Source organism: Macaca thibetana, chromosome 7, assembly GCF_024542745.1.
Source record: "Macaca thibetana thibetana isolate TM-01 chromosome 7, ASM2454274v1, whole genome shotgun sequence".
Classification (NCBI taxonomy): Eukaryota; Metazoa; Chordata; class Mammalia; order Primates; family Cercopithecidae; genus Macaca; species Macaca thibetana.
Genome location: NC_065584.1, coordinates 128,350,169 through 128,367,982, shown reverse-complemented (window position 1 = coordinate 128,367,982; position 17,814 = coordinate 128,350,169). Strand labels below are relative to the sequence as shown.

Here is a 17,814-nt window from a genome sequence, read left to right as displayed (position 1 = left end):
ACCTCCTGAAAGTTGCACCATCAACAGCCCTCTTCCTCTTGAGCATTTTTACATGGTCAAGTGGACACGGAATCCTCTATTTTATTCTTCAGCCTGAAAACGGAAACAATGGAAACCTCCAATTATCCAGGGAGGGGTCAATTTCTTTTTGGTTCAGACTGTTAGAATTTAAAGGAATTCTAAACTACATTTTCATTACTCTCCTAGGGATGTTGCATCATAAAAGTTAACTTAAAATAGCAAGCATTTAAGTGTCTCAGAGTATTGTCTGTGGGTCAGGAATTCAAGAGCAGCTTAGCTGGGTGGTTCTGGCTCAGGGTCAGTCCCGAGGTTGCAGTCAGGAGGTTGGCTGGGGCTACAGTGATCCACAGGCTTGACTGGAGCTGGGGACTTCATTTCCACGATGGGGCACTCAAATGGCTGTTGGCCGAAAGCCTCAGTTCCCTGCTGGCTGTTGGCAAAGGCCCCAGTTCCTCACCACATGGACCTTTCTATAGGAATGCTGAAGCAACCTCAAGAAGAATGAGTGATCCAAGGGCAAGAGAACAAGGAGGAAGCTGCAATGACTTTATGACCTTAGAAGTCAGACACTCACTCATGCTTTATTCTGTTGATAGAAGTGAGTCACCAAGTCTAAGCCACACTCAAAGAGAAGGAATTAAGCTCTACCTCATGAAATTAGGATTATCAAAGAATCTGTGGAAATATTTTTAAATCACCAGAAATGCTCCCTGGCCAAGGAACCACCATGGTAGGTGACCCACTCAAGGGATTGATGCTCCTAATAATCTTACAGGTCTTCTAAGAAGAGCAATGAAGACCACACTCCTTGTGAAGACATTTCAAAATGGAAAGTCATCAATTCCATTCCACTGTGACAGGGTCCATCCAACTAGTGAAACTGCAAAGCATTTATAGTGCAAGTGAGAGGTGACAATGTGCTAACAGCCCTCACTCTCAGTGCCTCCTCGGCCTCGGCCTCCACTCTGGCGGCACTTGACAAGCCCTTCAGCCTGCCACGGCACTGTGGGAGCCCCTCTCTGGGCTGGCTGAGGCCGGAGCTGCCTCCCTCTGCTTGCGGGGAGGTGTGGAGGCAGAGGCGCGGGCAGGAACCGGGGCTGCACGCGGTGCTCCTGGGCCATTGCCAGTTCCGGCGGGCACGGGCTCCAGCGCAGCGGGCCCCCACACAAGGAGTGGCCGGCCGACACTGCCGGCCTAGGGCAGTGAGGGGCTTAGCACCCGGGCCAGCAGCTGCGGAGGTTGGGCCGGGTCCCCCAGCAGTGCTGGCCCACTGGCGCTGCACTCAAATTCTTAGCTGCCTCCCCACGGGGCAGGGCTGGGGACCTGCAGCCGGCCATGTCCCAGCTCCCCCACTGCGGTGGGCTCCTGAGCGGACCAAGCCTCCCCGACAAGCACCACCCCCTGCTCCGTGGTGCCCGGTCCCATCAACAGCCCAAGAGGTGAGGAGTGCAAGTGCAGCTTGGGACTGGCGGGCAGCTCCACCTGCAGCCCGGGTGCAGGATCCACTAGGTGAAGCCAGCTGGGCTCCTGAGCACATGGGGACTTGGAGAACTTTTATATCTAGCCAGAGGATTGTATGTGCACCAATCAGCACTCTGTATCTAGCTAATCTGGTGGGGACTTGGAGAACTTCTATGTCTAGCTAGAGGATCGTAAATACACCAATTAGCACTCTGTCTAGCTTAGGGTTTGTAAATACACCAATCAATACTCTGTGTCTAGCTAACCTAGTGGGGACTTGGAGAACTTTTCCCTCTAGCACTCTGTGTCTAGCTCAAGGATTGTAAACGCACCAATCAGCACACTGTCAAAACGGACCAATCAGCTCTCTGTAAAATAGATCAATCAGCTCCTGTAAAATGGACCAATCAGCAGGATGTGGGTGGGGTCAGATAAGGGAATAAAAGCAGGCTGCCCGAGCCCGCAGCGGCAACTGGCTCGGTCCCCTTCCACACCGGGGAAGCTTTGTTCTTTCGCTCTTTGCACTAAATCTTGCTGCTGCTCACTCTTTGGGTCCACGCTGCCTTTATGAGTTGTAACACTCACCACGAAGGTCTGCAGCTTCACTCCTGAAGCCACCGAGACCACCAACCCATCAGAAGGAAGAAGCTCCAGACACATCTGAAGGTCTGAAGGAACAAACTGGGGACAGACCATCTTTAAGAACTGTAACGCTCACCGTGAGAGTCCGCGGCTTCATTCTTGAAGTCAGCGAGACCAAGAACCCACCAATTCCGGACACACAAGGAGGGCAGAATATCATAGTGATGAAGAGCCAAGTTCAGGGGTCTCACAGTGCTGAAGTTGAATCCTGGCTCTTCCACTTAGTTGTATATCCATGAGAAAATCACTAAAGCCTCAGCTTCTCTATCTGGAATAATGGGGATAATATGCCTATCTCAAAGTGTTATGTGAGCATTAAATAAGATATTGCATGTAAAGTGTGTAACACCCAGACTGGCAGATCGTAAGCCCTCAATACATGCCAGCTACTGTTTGCTCTTGTTTTTGATATCCTGCTTCCACCTGAGGCAACAGCTTTCTGTATTGAAAGAGGTGCTGGTCCCAGGTTTCTGCTTCATTTGTATGCTTCCTTCACCAGTGCCCCTTGTTGCATCTTTTTTGAGACCGGGTCTCTCCAATTGCTCAAGCTAGAGTGCAGTGGCACAATCTTGGCTCAGTCTTTTTTTTTTTTTTTTTTACTGTTTTGTTTTGTTTTGTTTTTTGAGACAATCTCACTCTGTCCTCCAGGCTGGAGTGCAGTGGTGCGATCTCGGCTCACTGCAAGCTCCACCTTCTGGGTTCAGGCCATTCTCCTGCCTCAGCCTCCCGAGTAGCTGGGACTATAGGCATCTGCCACCACGCCCGGCTAATTTTTTATATATTTTAGTAGAGACTGGGTTTCACTGGTTAGCCAGGACGGCCTTGATCTCCTGACCTCGTGATCTGCCCGCCTCGGCCTCCCAAGGTGCTGGGATTACAGGCGTGACCCACAGCGCCTGGCCGACTTAGTCTTTTTACACTTTATTCCATTTCAAAGGTCTGGTTGACCTTGGTAACTGCAGGCTGTTTCCACATATGGACAGATTCTCTTGGCAAGTTGGGACTGAACTCTTCCTGGGCTAGTTCCTTCACCAGCCTTTCTACTTAAGAAGGAACATCAGCCAGCATCCAAGGCAGAGAAGGGCCCAGTTCGCCAGTCTCTGATGGCATAGTTTTCTTTTTCGGCACCGGACCAACTGGGGCTGGCTCCTTCCAAAGCCCAGCACTGGGGGATGATGGTTTTACCAGGAAACAGCCATTTCTGTTTTGAGCTACAGGAGGAAACTGACATATTTTGAACTGAACCTCAAGTCAGTTTAGGGCAAAGTACTTGAAAGAGTTTCCAGGGAAATGGAGAATGTATTTGTTCTACAATATGTTTTAAGATTTTTTTTTAATGTAGTAAAAGTATTCTGACAAAGATTTTGATAGGCTTACATCACGTATTTTTATCTTTAAAGCAATCAAAGAAATCTTTTTATAGTTCATTCTCTGTTTTCTCTCCAGGTATTTAGTCTTCCTCCAGATCAAAAGGGATCTCTACCACGGCCGTCTCCTCTGTAAAACATCAGATGCTGCCTTGTTAGCAGCTTACATCCTTCAAGGTAATGACTTTTGACAGGATAATTTTGCTTTTCATGCCAAGTACTGATTACATTATTTTCAGTTACCACTGATGACTCCTTCTTGAATCTAAACAGTATCTAGGCCAGGTGCTATGGCTCACGCTTGTAATCGTAGCACTTTGGGAGGCTGAGGTGGGCAGATCACCTGAGGTTAGGAGTTCGAGACCAGCCTGGCCAACATGGTGAAACCCCGTCTCTACTAAAAATACAAAAGTTAGCCAGTGTGGTGGCACACACCTGTAGTCCCAGCTACTTGGGAGGCCGAGGTGCAAGAATTGCTTGAACCCAGGAGGTGGCGGTTGCAGTGAGCTGAGATCACACCACTGCACTCCAGCCTGCGCAACAGACCAAGACTCCATCTCCAAATAAATAAATACATAAACAAACAAACATCTAACTTGAAACAGAGTTCAAGTTAGAGGGGTTTTTTGTTGTTGTTTTTTGTTTTGTTTTGTTTTGTTTTTTGAGACAGAGTCTCGCTGTGTCGCCTAGTCTGGAGTGCAGAGGTGCCATCTCGGCTCACTGCAACCTCCACCCCCCAGGTTCAAGCTGTTCTCCTGTCTCAGCCTCCTGAGTAGCTGGGACTACAGGTGCATGCCACCATGCCTGGCTAATTGTTTTTTTGTTTTTAGTAGAAACGGAGTATCACCATGTTGGCCAGGCTGGTCTCGAACCCCTGACCTCAGGTGATCCACCTGCCTAAGCCTCCTGAAGTGCTGGTATTACAGGTGTGAGCTGCCACACCCAGTCAAGTTAGAGGATTTTGCTTGGATTTCCTAGAGCCAGAAAACACTGAACGCTCAACCCTAAAGTGTGCCTAAGATCTTACTACCAGTCCCTTAAAGTCATTCTGACTCTGTTTTAGGGATTTGCCTTGGGCCCCTGGTTGAGAAAGTCCCTGAGACTCTGGAGCGTAATTAGGCTTGATTTTTTGTCCCATCCTCTCAGGCAAATCTCCAAGATAAGAAGCATCTTAGAATTCTAGTATCTATTTCAGAAACCTTTTAGTTCAGTGTGCTCAAAGTTGAAAGTGTTTCCAAGTAACAAGCACATTTCCTAACAGGCTAATAAGTAAGAGTTGAGGCTTACCCAGCTGATGCCCAGATTGGCTTTTTTTGCAAAACAGTAGGAGACATACACACTCTTCACACACATCCCCTTCTGAGATGCAGAGACACTTAAGTGCCACTTCCTAGATTTCTCTTAGACCCTAGGCCTGAAACTGCCATTACTACTGGATCATTTTGGACCATAGCACTAAAATGATGAAGTTTCCCCCAAAGAATCTGAAGTCTTAATTGGAAATCCCAGAAGCAACTTTGTGAAGAGAACTTGGAAAGTGCTTGCCAATAAGCAACTAAAGTCCTTCTGGCACTAGAAATATCACGGCTGGTTGCCTGTGTTAAGAATGTAAAATTTGGCCGGGCGCGGTGGCTCAAGCCTGTAATCCCAGCAGTTTGGGAGGCCGAGACGGGCGGATCACGAGTTCAGGAGATCGAGACCATCCTGGCTAACACGGTGAAACCCCGTCTCTACTAAAATACAAAAAAAATTAGCCGGGCGAGGTGGCGGGTGCCTGTACTCCCAGCTACTTGGGAGGCTGAGGCAGGAGAATGGCGTGAACCCGGGAGGCAGGTCTTGCAGTGAGCTGAGATCCGGCCACTGCACTCCAGCCTGGGCAACAGAGCTAGACTCCGTCTCAAAAAAAAAAAAAAAAAGAATGTAAAATTTATCCCAGCACTTTGGGAGGCCAAGACGGGAGGATCATGAGGTCAGGAGATCGAGACCATCCTGGCTAACACGGTGAAACCCCGTCTCTACTAAAAAATACAAAAAATTAGCTGGGCGTGGTGGCGGCGCCTGTAGTCCCAGCTACTCAGGAGGCTGAGGCAGGAGAATGGCGGGAACCCGGGAGGCGGAGCTTGCAGTGAGCTGAGGTCACGCCACTGCACTCCAGCCTGGGTGACAGAGCGAGACTCCGTCTCAAAAAAAAAAAAAAAAAAAAAAAAAAAGAATGTAAAATTTAGCCTATTGCCACTTTGACTTCTGAGACTCCTATTTTTAAAATCATCTACATGGGGAATCCAGCAGGTACTTAATAATCTTAAGATACCCAAAGATGCCCCAGAGAGAGAGAGAGAGAGAGAGAGAGAGATTTTTTTTTTTTTTTTTTTTTTTTTTGACAGGATCTGGCTCTGTCCCCTAGGCCAGAGTGCAGTGGCGTAATCTTGGCTTACCTCCACCTCCTGGGCTCAAGTGATCCTCCCACCTCAACCTCCCAAGTAGCTGGAACCACAAGTGTGCACCATCACACTCAACTAAATTTTTTATTTTTTTGTAGAGATAGGGTTTCGCCACATTGCCCAGGCTGATCTCAAACTCCTGAATGCCCCTTTTGTTTTTAAAGAGAAAGCCTAGCCTGACCTAAGTCGAGTCTTAAACTCTAGTCTTTTCTATAGTTTTACCCAATCATTCGTTTTTCTTCAAAAAAGTACTTGATGTCCAACATTGATGTTTTCCACTTGGAACTTTCTTTTTTTTTTTTTTTTGAGACGGAGTCTCGCTCTGTCGCCCAGGCTGGAGTGCAGTGGTGCGATCTCGGCTCACTGCAAGCTCCGCCTCCCGGGTTCCCGCCATTCTCCTGCCTCAGCCTCCCGAGTAGCTGGGACTACAGGCGCCCACAACTGCGCCCGGCTAATTTTTTGTATTTTTAGTAGAGACGGGGTTTCACCGTGGTCTCGATCTCCTGACCTTGTGATCCGCCCGCCTCGGCCTCCCAAAGTGCTGGGATTACAGGCGTGAGCCACCGCGCCCGGCTTCCACTTGGAACTTTCTAAATAAAATCAATATAAATGACTCTGGGCCAGGCACAGTGCCTCACAACTGTTACTCCAGCACTTTGGAAGGCTGAGGTGGGAAGATCACTTGAGCCCAAGAGTTTGAGACCAGCCTGGGCAACAGAGTGAAACCCCATCTCTACAAAAAATTTAAAAATTAGGCCTGGTGCAGTGGCTCACACCTGTAACCCCAGAACTTTGGGAGGCTGAGGCGGGCAGATCACGAGGTCAAGAGATTGAAACCATCCTGGCCATCATGGTGAAACCCCGTCTCTACTAAAAATACAAAAGTTAGCTGGGTGTGGTGGCGCGCACCTGTAGTCCCAGCTACTCGGGAGGCTGAGGCAGGAGAATCGCTTCAACCTGAGATCGCGCCACTGCACTCCAGCCTGGTGACAGAACGAGACTCTGTCTCAAAAAAAAAAAAATTAGCCATGCCTGGGGTGGGCACCTGTAGTCTCAGCTATAGGCTGAGGTGGGCGGATCACTTGAGCCCAGGAGGTCGAGGCTGCAGTGAGCTATGATCATGCCACTGCACTCCAGTCTGGGTGCCATGAGACTCTGTCTCAAAAGAAAAAAGACTCCAAGGCTCAAGGTCACCCCAGACTTCAGATTTGGGTCTCTTGCTAACAGTAGAAGTTCCCAAGTAATTTGGAAGACACAGTGAGTAGGTTTGTAGTGAGAAAGTACAAGCCACAAGTATAATATTCAGCCATGGGAGGAGGGTACGTTTTCCTCTTAATATTTACTTCTCTCTCAAGACTTCACATCTGAAGTGGTTGTGGCTCTCACCTGGGAAGGAAAAAGGGCACCCACAGAGTAGCTGGCCCCTCCTCTTTCTTTTGTCATAGCCACCATCCTCCCTGTGGAGAGCTTCATGTGGAAAAAGCTGGATTCTGACCTGGGTGTGGAAAGTACCGTGGGTCTTCTGCCCTCCTAAAGTTTACTGCTCTGAGATCTCATCAGGTTTAGATAAACTCTCTCTGTGAATAGCTGGAGGAGAAAGGCTCACACCTGGCAGGGACTTGAGAAATGAGCCTTAGAACTTGCTGCTTCTGAACTCAACGACACTTTCTGGTTACAGCCAGGCTTCCCACTCTGCAGGCCGCTCGAAGGAACCTGGCACCTGGTCAGCCCTTAATGAATATTTATTCAAATTTATTCATTTGATTTGATTTGAACTGAGGGTTGAGTTCTGAATTTGGATCGCAACTCATTCATCAATTTACTGTGTCCCTGCTAACATCCTCAAACTAGGATGTAGACCTCTGATCTGGCTGAGGCCCAAGAGGATCTCCCTTTCTGATCAAGCTCACCATTTCCTGGGCTGCCACAAAGAACGTTGTTCCTAGACCCTCTTCTCATGGCGGAATGGATGAGGACCATAGTGCAGGCCTCTGCTCTTTCATTGTAAATTTACTTGTGACCTCAGAACACAAGGCCAGCTCTCTGTCTCTCTGCATAGACTTGAATGCCAACCCAATGTGTGCACCTGGGAAAACAAAGGTGGACATGCTCCTGAAGGGCCTGCCCTCTGCCCAGCTGACAGCCATGCTCAGAATCCACTGTTTCCTGTAAATCTGATGTGTGTTTTGGCTTTTGCTCTGTGTGCTAATCTCTTGTTGCTTTGTCAATGATGATTTACCTGTCTCCGTAATTGTTTTCTTCCACCTTCCTTTTGAAAGCGGAGATTGGGGATTATGACTCAGGGAAACACCCTGAAGGCTACAGCTCCAAGTTCCAGTTTTTCCCTAAACATTCAGAGAAGCTGGAAAGGAAAATTGCCGAGATTCACAAGACAGAACTCAGGTACGTGGCACTCAGGCCCAGAACACTGTGGCTTCTCCACAGCCTGAGCGCACAGGCTCCACGACGTGTCCTCTGCTCTCGCAGACTGTTTACTGACACAGAGTGATGCTCCCCAGCCTTCCTGACCCCGGGATGTACCATTGTCAGTGATACACTGACAGCACAAGTCACAGCCACAAGCCCTGTGGGCTCCCACTCCAAGAAGAGCGATATAGGCTGAAGCTTTAAAGACAAGGGAGAATTGTGTTATAGGGGAAACAGAGAGGGATTGGCCTTTGAAAGGCATTTACCTCACTAAGATATTTAATGAAGATACAGAGGAAAGCATGAACTGGGGAAAAGGAAAAGATAAACGCAAAGGAAACTGCATAAGAGAAAAAAGATGAAAGAAAAAGGCCAGGTGCTTTATCATATATCCTCATGTCTGTAATCCCAGCACTTTGAGAGGTTGAGGCAGGTGGATCACCTGAGGCCGGGAGTTCAAGACCAGCCTGGCCAACATGGTGAAAACCCATCTCTACTAAAAATACAAAAATTAGTTGGGCATGATGGCAGGTGCCTGTAATCCCAGCTACTCCGGAGGCTGAGGCGGGAGAATCGCTTGAACCCGGGAGGCAGAGGTTGCAGTGAGCAGAGGTTGCGCCACTGCACTCCAGCCTGGGTGACAGAGTGAGACTCCATCTCAAAAAAAAAAAAGAAAGGAAAAGGAGAGGTTGAGTGAGGATGTGAAAAAGGGCAGGCCTCTGCTCTCAGTCTGTGACAGTGTGACAGGTGGCTTCTCAGCAGAGGATGCAGTGCGCAGGACTGATTCATAAATGCTGAGGGTGCCTTGGGAGCCCTCTGGTTCAGGACTATGTCCTCAGCCCCGCCTAACTCAGGCCCCCACCATACCCTACCTGGAGTCCCTGAATTTGCACAGAGGGAAGTGGAGGAGACGTGGCTTCAAGTGTGGTGCCTCATCTTTCTCAGCATCTCTCACCTTGCCCAGAATATGCTGAATACCATAAAACAGCATTAATGCAGCCTTTCACACACATGAAGTAGGATTTTCTACAAAGCCTGATTTTTAAAAGCAGCAATAGGGTGTCTGGGCTCCACTTGGTGTACAACACAGATTCCCCAAACTGACAAACTGAGGAAAAAAAGGGATATAGAATGCAGCGTTGGCCAAGCACAGTGGCTCACACCTGTAATCCCAGCACTTTGGGAGGTGGAGGAGGGCAGATCACCTGAGGCCAGAAGTTCGAGAGACTAGCCTGGGCAACGTGGCAGAAACCCTGTCTCTGCTAAAAATGAAAGTAAATAAATAAAGCCAGATGTGGTGGCACACGCTTGTAATACCAGCTACTCAGGAGGCTAAGGCATGAGAATCGCTTGAACCAGGAGGCGGAGGTTGCAGTGAGCTGGAATCGTGCCACTGCATGCCAGCTTGGGCCACAGAGCGAGACCCTGTCTCAAAAAAATAAAAATAAAAATAAAGTTATGTTGTCATTATAATACATTACAGCTTTAAAAAAATATTTTAGAAGGTTTGTGTATCTACTGTTCTGAGGAAAGAGTATGCCTGGCAACAGGGAGCAGAGCCGGACATTTCTTTTTTTTTTTTTTTTTTTTTTTTTTGAGACGGAGTCTCGCTCTGTCACCCAGGCTGGAGTGCAGTGGTGCGATCTCGGCTCACTGCAAGCTCCGCCTCCCGGCTTCACGCCATTCTCCCGCCTCAGCCTCCGAGTAGCTGGGACTACAGGCGCCCGCCACCGCGCCCGGCTAGTTTTATGTATTTTTAGTAGAGACAGGGTTTCACCATGTTAGCCAGGATGGTCTCGATCTCCTGACCTCGTGATCCACCCGCCTCGGCCTCCCAAAGTGCTGGGATTACAGGCTTGAGCCACCGCGCCCGGCCAGAGCCGGACATTTCTAATGCTAATACTAAGCTTCAGCTTGTTCCTTCCCTAACCACAGGCCCCTAGAAACCCTTCACTCAATGATTTTACCAACAAATATAACCCAAAGCCTCCTTCGCCTTTGTAAACAGACCCCTCTGCCCACGCTCTGTGACAGGAGGGGTTCCTGACCCTCCCAGCGGAATGGCAACACCAAACAAATGGAATCTTGCATGCTTCCCGCCCCTCTCCCTGGGTGTGCCTTCCCGGGTGCAGGACCCCGCGGCTCCTCCAGTCACTCTGTTAGGGAATAGCGACCCCTTGTGGTAAAAATCAGAATAAACACGGGCTTGTGGTGTTGGGGGCCGTGTCCTCAAGGTTCCTTCAAAGAGATCAGGGATGTGCTGGAACTGCCTGGAGGGCTTTAGGAGACATCAGAATAGTAGGGACAGCCTTCCAGAAAGCTGTTCAAAGCAGGGGATCCCCCAGGAAATGATGCCCGCTTTGAGGACCCTGAAGGTTTGGGCCAACTCCAGGGGTAAATGGAGCCCCCAGGGCCCACTCCCCTGCAAACAAGGACACTCCCTGGAAAGGGAAGCGGTGCTCTAGCCAGCCCTTTGCTTGCCACACAAATATGTTCCAAACTTACCTTCCCTGTGCCTCAGGTACGCTAGTGTATGCAGAAGTCTTTATTCATAGTAATACCCTCTTCCACAGGTACTTCTTCCACAGGTCCTGCCTCGTCTGCATAATGTAAAAACACATCCATGCTTCCTTTATGCAATGTGATAGGGGCTCTTGAGGGCACAAACTGTATACTGTGTTTCTTCGTATATTTTCCAGCAAGTAGCACGAGACTGGCGCATAAAGATGCTGCCTCACTGATGCCTCTCCAGAGGGATGCTAGGGGAATCCGGCCTGCTTCTCCTTGGGGCCAGCTTATCTTCCTGCCTGGCCATATCACCTGAGGCAAATGATAAGCTTAGAAACGAGCAACATGCAGTCCTGCCCACCAGCCATCAGAGATGTTGACTTCACAAGCTGCCCGCCCCTCCTCACCAGAGCCAACCCTGGATCTGTAGAAGTACATCTGCTTTGCAGGGCTCTGGACCCAGGCAAGAGCCTGATGGTGATTCTGCCACTGGGTCTGCAATGAGCCCATCAACACACCTGCTAAAGAGGCAGTGGGAAGGGGTGATGCCAAAGGCCCCTTCAGATGGTCTGGAGCCGGAGCTGATCTCTGCCTTTTTCAGTGTCTTTCCTTTTCATGGTCATCACCCTATGGACAGACAGCTGTTGTGAAGCATGGGACCTCAGTACTGTCTCCTTCTGCCTCTCCTCACCCTACTTTCCTGTGTTTCCTTTTGGCAAAGGAAGAGGGCTGGGTGGCACCAGCCAGCTTTATGAGCCCCTTCTTTATATTTCAGTCTAGATCAGATCACATATGAGAAGCCTATGACCTGCCTCCAGCCTACAGATGTATTTTGTTTTACCCCATAGTATTTTAAATTGTGAAATACCACATAAAAATCAGTTTTTTGTTTTGTTTTGTTTTTGTTTTTGTTTTTTTTGAGACAGAGTCTCATTCTGTCACTCAGGGTGGTGCAGGGCTGTGACCATAGCTCACTGCAACCTTGCACTCCTGGGCTCAAGCGATCCTCCCACCTCCCACCTCAGCCTCCCAAGTAGCGGGCCCTGCATTCTCAGTAATGGGAATCTCAGAGCTAAGGTGCTGCTGGCACAGTCCCCACCACTCCCCATTGTTCACACTCAGCCCAAGTAACTCATTATGTAGCCTGCCTCACTCTGAAAATGTTTGAAGACAGTCAGAGACTCTAGCAGGAGTCTCTGAAGTTGGTCCTAGAACCAAGCAGGGAGCACACCCTAGAAACATTGAGATGTGTGGCTCACCCTGAGCACGTCTTCATAGAGAGTTACCTCAGGGGAACCTGTGGGAACAAGACACCTTGAAACCATCTCATTTTCTTTATTCCAGTGGTCAGACACCAGCAACATCAGAGCTGAACTTCTTAAGAAAAGCACAGACATTGGAAACATATGGAGTGGATCCTCACCCATGTAAGGTAAGACCCCCTGGTTGAAGACTCCGTGACCTTTCCTCCTCTAGAAGGTGTCAGGAGCAAGGGCCCCCATGCCTGCGCTCAGAGGCCCCCTTCAACGTTTACATGGCTGGCACTTTCAGTGAGATGTCAGAGAAAATGCCTCCTTTGAAAACTTCTCTGGATCCCATGCTGCATAATTTTGTGGTGCCACATCAATGTCAGAGGAACCGAGGCAAAGTCAATCTAAATAACAAATCCAAAGCTAGTGGGTAATTTGGTAGAAATGAAGAGAGAAGGGATGTGGAAGGCCCCCCACAGGGAACGATCAGAGGCGGCTCAGCGACTGCCCACCCTTTCCTGACCTGTAATCTAGTTTCTTTCCAAGAGTGGGTTTTATTGACTGCAGTGGCATAAGTCACTGCACAGAACTGCAGTGGAGTCACATTTAATTCCATTATGCGCCTGTGAGGGATAGATGGGAACCAACCAGGGAGGCTGCCCAGAGGAAACCTCTGTAATTACTCACACACATCTGGCATTTTGGAGATGAGCGGGGGCAGCCAGTGGCTGCCAAGGCCTGTGCAGACCCATGGCCCCTTCCGGTCTCTCTCTGCGGCTGTGGCCCTTCATGTCACCTCCTGTCCCTGTTGCTTTGACACTGCTGGTCTCTACCTCAGTTTCTCCACATTTCTGCCTCTCTCTTTCCATTACTGGAGGGTGTCCAGTATCACCAGTAAAACCAACTGTCAAGCTGATCTGAAGGAAACAGTATCAGTCAGGAATAGGAAGACATCAATGTTTTCTTCCTAACTGGAGAGGGGATACTAAGTTTCAAGCAAAAATTAAAAGAATAGTCTATTAGTTTCCTAGGGCTGCTGTAACAAGTATCACAGACTGGGTGGCTTAAAGAACAGAAGTTTCTTGTCTCACAGTTCTGGAGGCTGCAGGTCTGAGATAAGGTGTCGGCAGGGTGGGTTCCTCCTGTGGGCTTTGAGAGAAGGATCCTTTCCAGGCCCCTCTCCTTGGCCTGTGGATGGCTGTCATCGGCCTGTGTCTTCACGCTGTCTTCCCTCTGTACATGTCTCTGTCCAGATTTCTCCAAAGACACCAGTCATATTGGATTAGGGCCCACGCTGACGACCTCAGTTTAACTTAATTACCTCTATAAAGATCCTGTCTCCAAAGAAGGTCACATTCTGAGGTACTGGGGGTTACGATGTCAACATATGAATTTTTGAGGGCACAGTGAATAGCCCATAACAAACAGGAATGCCGAGCACGGTGGCTCACGCCTATAATCCCAGCACTTTGGGAAGCCAAGGTGGGTGGATCACGAGGTCAGGAGTTCAAGACCAGCCTGGACAACATGGTGAAACCCTGTCTCTACTAAAAATATAAAAATTAGCCGGGCATGGTGGCACATGACTGTAATCCCAGCTACTCAGGAGGCTGAGGCAGGAGAATCGCATGAACTCGGGAAGTAGAGGTTGCAGTGAGCTGAGACTGCACCATTGCACTCCAGCCTGGGTGACAGAGCGAGAGTCTGTATCAAAAAAAACAAAACAGGAATGAACAGGCACAGTGACACAGGGACAGAGCAGTGTCCTTTGGTCCCTTGGTGAGAAGATGGTGATTTAGTCTTGCCTAGGAGTTATGAACCTTGAGAACATCCTGACATTCAGAAACCCTGGTCATCTTCCCTACCCCACAGTTCCCTATCCACTAGCACAGCCTGCTGCAAAGTAACCCCTGTGTTCTTGGGGCCACACTGTCAGAAAACACATTCATGCCTGTTATACCAGAGAATCGACATTTGGATATTTACACATTAGCAAAACTTCCTAAACAATGCCCTCTGTGTAACAGATGCAGTTTAAACCCCTCCATAAATTGCTCCGATACTGTTCGCGGGGCACCCACACAGGAGTGAAGAGAGCTTTGGATAAGCTGGCCCTGGGCTCCAGTTCCCATCCCATGTTGACTGGGGCCTTTGGGAGCTTCTCTGAGCCTCACTTGAAAGTACACAGTATGTGTTCAATAACTGTGCTCCCTGAACTGCTGAGTCACTCCAGGACCTTAAAGACAGCTGCCTGAAGATATGGTCATCAGAAGGGGCCAGGTTACCTCTGCATTTGACTCCAAACCTGCCCAGTCCCCTTGAGGCCACACATAGCATCCACCTCTTCAGAGATGGGTCCCTGAGCAGGGTTGAAAAGACACAGATGGGCAAACAGCGAGCCCGAGCACTACACTGACTAAAGGGGGAAAAGGGATTCTCCACCGTTGCCCATGGGAGTCTGGAAGCTGTAGTGGCAGCCAGCCTGGTTTCCAACCCAAATACACAGGTACCCCAGGACTGTGAGACTCCTGTCTCAGCCTTGTCTTGGGTGAGTTCGTCCATCATTGGATGCAGAGAGGCTGAAGAGGCTGCAGGGAGGAACCAGCATTCGTACCAGGCACTGTTGCGGCCCAGTTACTTATGTCGTGCCCTCTCAATCCCACAGCAGCAACTCCTGGAAAGAAAGAGGGAAGGAGGGAAGAAGAGATGCTTGTAGCATGCCTCCCATGGCAGCCTCAGTGGAGTCTTTTCACATTATTTTCTCATTTAATCCTCACACCAGCTCTGGGAGGTAGATGTTATTCTCCTTGTTTTGTAGATAAGAAGACTGGCATTCCAGGAAGCCAAAGTTCACAAGCCCTGAGCGGTAGAGCAAGAATTTGAACTCAAGTCACTACCCATTGTCATGTACCCTACGGAAGAACAGAAACCCCCAGGAGACTTCCGCTGGGGGAAGGTGGGAGTGCTCAGGTCTCTTGTTCCTGAGCCCTGTGCCTGTTCCTCACCCAGGGCCATGCCAGGGCCCTGTTGCAGACCCCACACAAAGCCCCTCAGCTCCTCTCATTAGGCTCTGACCATGACTCCTCAGCTCTCCCAGCAAAGAGAACTGTTCAGGGGCCTTTACTCTTGTTATTAAGTAGAGTCGCTTGAGTGATATGCTATCAAGTGTTCGCCTTAATGCTGCTACAAGAAGAGCTGAAAAAACGTGGCACACTTGGTGTAATAAATACTGATGATTTCTATTAACAGAGAGGCAATTACTGGGCCCAGGGAATCTGGGGCATGCAGCCCCAGGGAGGACAGAAGAAGAGGAATCATTTTGATAATTAAATGAGAGCAGAATAACGCTCTAGCTTAGGCTCTGTCCCCTGGACTGATTAAGAAGCTGCTGTTCTTCCTATGTACACTGATGGTTTCTTTCTGCCCAGAATGTCCTTGTCTGGCCCTGGGACCAGGAAGAGGAGATTCTACAAATGCTGAATAGGACAGCCAGAGAGCCCTATTAGCTAACACCCAAATTCCAAAAGTGCAGGACAAGGCCGTCCTGCATTCTCTGCCCTGATCCTCAGCCCCCAACTCCTGGCAAGAGCCCCAGCAGCCCAAGCCTACAGCTGCTGGAGGAAGAGAATGAAGCAAACCACTGGCAGTCCATTCCTTCATCTGTTCCCTGGCCCTGACAGCACTCCAACTTCAGGAGCCACCATCTTGCTCCATCCAGGTAGCCCTGAGACTGCTGGTTTGGCCTGGGTCTCCTGCAGCACTGTACTTTGGCCTCCTGGGCCCAACTTATGGAGATGTCCTGTTAAGGCTCATGGAGTAGTTAGGCCTGTTACAGATACCCAGCCTTGTTGTTAAGAGTCTTGAAGGTACCATTTATTGAGAGTCTGTCTGTACCAGGCTCATACATTATCTCATTGAATCTTTACAACATCACTGCCAAGAAGATATTCTTGTCCTTATTTGAGGATAAGAATACTGAGCCTCTGAAGATGCAGACGAGAAGTGGTATGAGGGAGATAAGTCCCCTCTAAGGGGCCAACTAACATGTCCAAAGGTACTGGGTAATACAGTACTGAGACTGGAACCCAGGGTTATCTGAGTCTCAATGCTGGGCTTTTTCAATTACTATTCATGGTCTTCCTTCTGGAGAGATGGAATTTAGGAACTAAGCACAACTCATTGCCAATTCTGACACAGAAAGGACACTGATCTACAAGAATATTGATATCCTCTGTCTTAGTCCATTTTCACTCTGCTATAAAGAACTACCTCAGACTGAGTAATTCATAAAGAAAAGAGGTTTAATTGACTCATAGCTCCGCATGGCTGGGGAGGCCTCAGGAAACTTACAGTCATAGCGGAAGGGGAAGCAAGGCATGTCTTGCATGGCAGCAGGAAAGAGAGGACGCCGGGGAAATGCCACACTTTTAAACCATCAGATCTTGTGAGAACTCCCTCACTATCACGAGAACAGCATGGGGAAACTGCCCCCATGGTCCAGTCACCTCCCACCAGGCCCCTCTCCTGTCACGTGGGGATTAAAATTCCACATCAGATTTGGGTAGGGACACAGAGCCAAACCATATCATCATCCTATAAAAATTTAATGTAAGTTCACCAGTGTCTTTATGTCTGCTTTGTATAGACCAGGATAAAATTGATTTCAACAGGATCTAGGTTAGATCAACCACAAAAATAAAATTACACTGTCCCTCTGCCCTTAAAGTGGAATCATTACTTTCATAATCCAGCCACCGAGCCAGCTGTCTAAAGAAGAACCCCTTCCCCCATCTTGACGAGTTTCTCCTCACTTTTTTTTTCTTTTTTTTTTTTTTGAGATGGAGTGTCACTCTTATTGCCCAGGCTAGAGTGCAATGGCCCGATCTCGGCTCACTGCAACCTCTGCCTCCCAGGTTCAAGTGATTCTCCTGCCTCAGCCTCCCAAGTAACTGAGATTACAGGTGCGTGCTACCACGCCCAGCTAATTTTGTATTTTTAGTAGAAATGGGATTTTACCATGTTGGCCAGGCTTGTCTCAAACTCCTGATCTCAGGTGATCTGCCCGCCTCGGCCTCCCAAAGTGCTGGGATTACAGGAATGAGTCACCATGCCCAGCACCCCTCACTTCTGAGAAACAGAACAAGAAGGATCAATGATGGCTCTCCCACCCTTGGGTGGGCCCCTCTTGGCTGTGCGGCAGGTAGGATGTTAGATTTACTGCTGAACTGAAGAACTTCACCAAAGGCACCTGGTGCAGTTTCCACCAGGAATTCCATTTCTGAGCTGTCATGGAGTAACCCCAAGTCTCTTACAGGGTGCCTCCTCCTCCTCCTCTTCATTTCCGTTCTAGTTTCCTGTGGCCAAGTTTAAGTGTAGTATATTCAGACTAGGTGATTTTCATGACTGACTTCAGCGTCCCACCTGTGAGCTCTTTCAGAAATGGGCATAGGTATCTGGTAGAGCATGTGGAATCATCTTCCAGAGGGTTTTATAAGAAACAGTGGCTTCATTCATCAAAATTGCATTAGTTTGAGTCACGCCCCAGAGAGGGGACAGGATGACCCTAGAGGCCTAAAAACCAAGCAGGTGTTGCCTACTCAGTCATACCCAGTGTGTCCTCTAGGGTGGCAGGAGACAGGTGGCTACTTTTAATCCGGAAGTGGAACTGGTGGGGACTAGAAATGGTGGCCAGATGTT

General features: G+C 49.0%; 1 protein-coding gene across 3 annotated transcripts in view; it reads left to right on the top strand.

Moving 5' to 3' along the window:
* FRMD5 (FERM domain containing 5) overlaps positions 1-17,814 on the top strand; it is a 339,581-nt gene that overhangs the window by 296,254 nt on the left and 25,513 nt on the right. For all 3 annotated transcript variants that reach the window (XM_050799487.1, XM_050799488.1, XM_050799486.1), the window contains exons 5-7: positions 3,571-3,668; positions 8,212-8,335; positions 12,212-12,299. In XM_050799487.1, the coding sequence (XP_050655444.1) occupies positions 3,571-3,668; positions 8,212-8,335; positions 12,212-12,299 (310 nt within the window). The remainder of the gene's footprint in view (positions 1-3,570; positions 3,669-8,211; positions 8,336-12,211; positions 12,300-17,814) is intronic.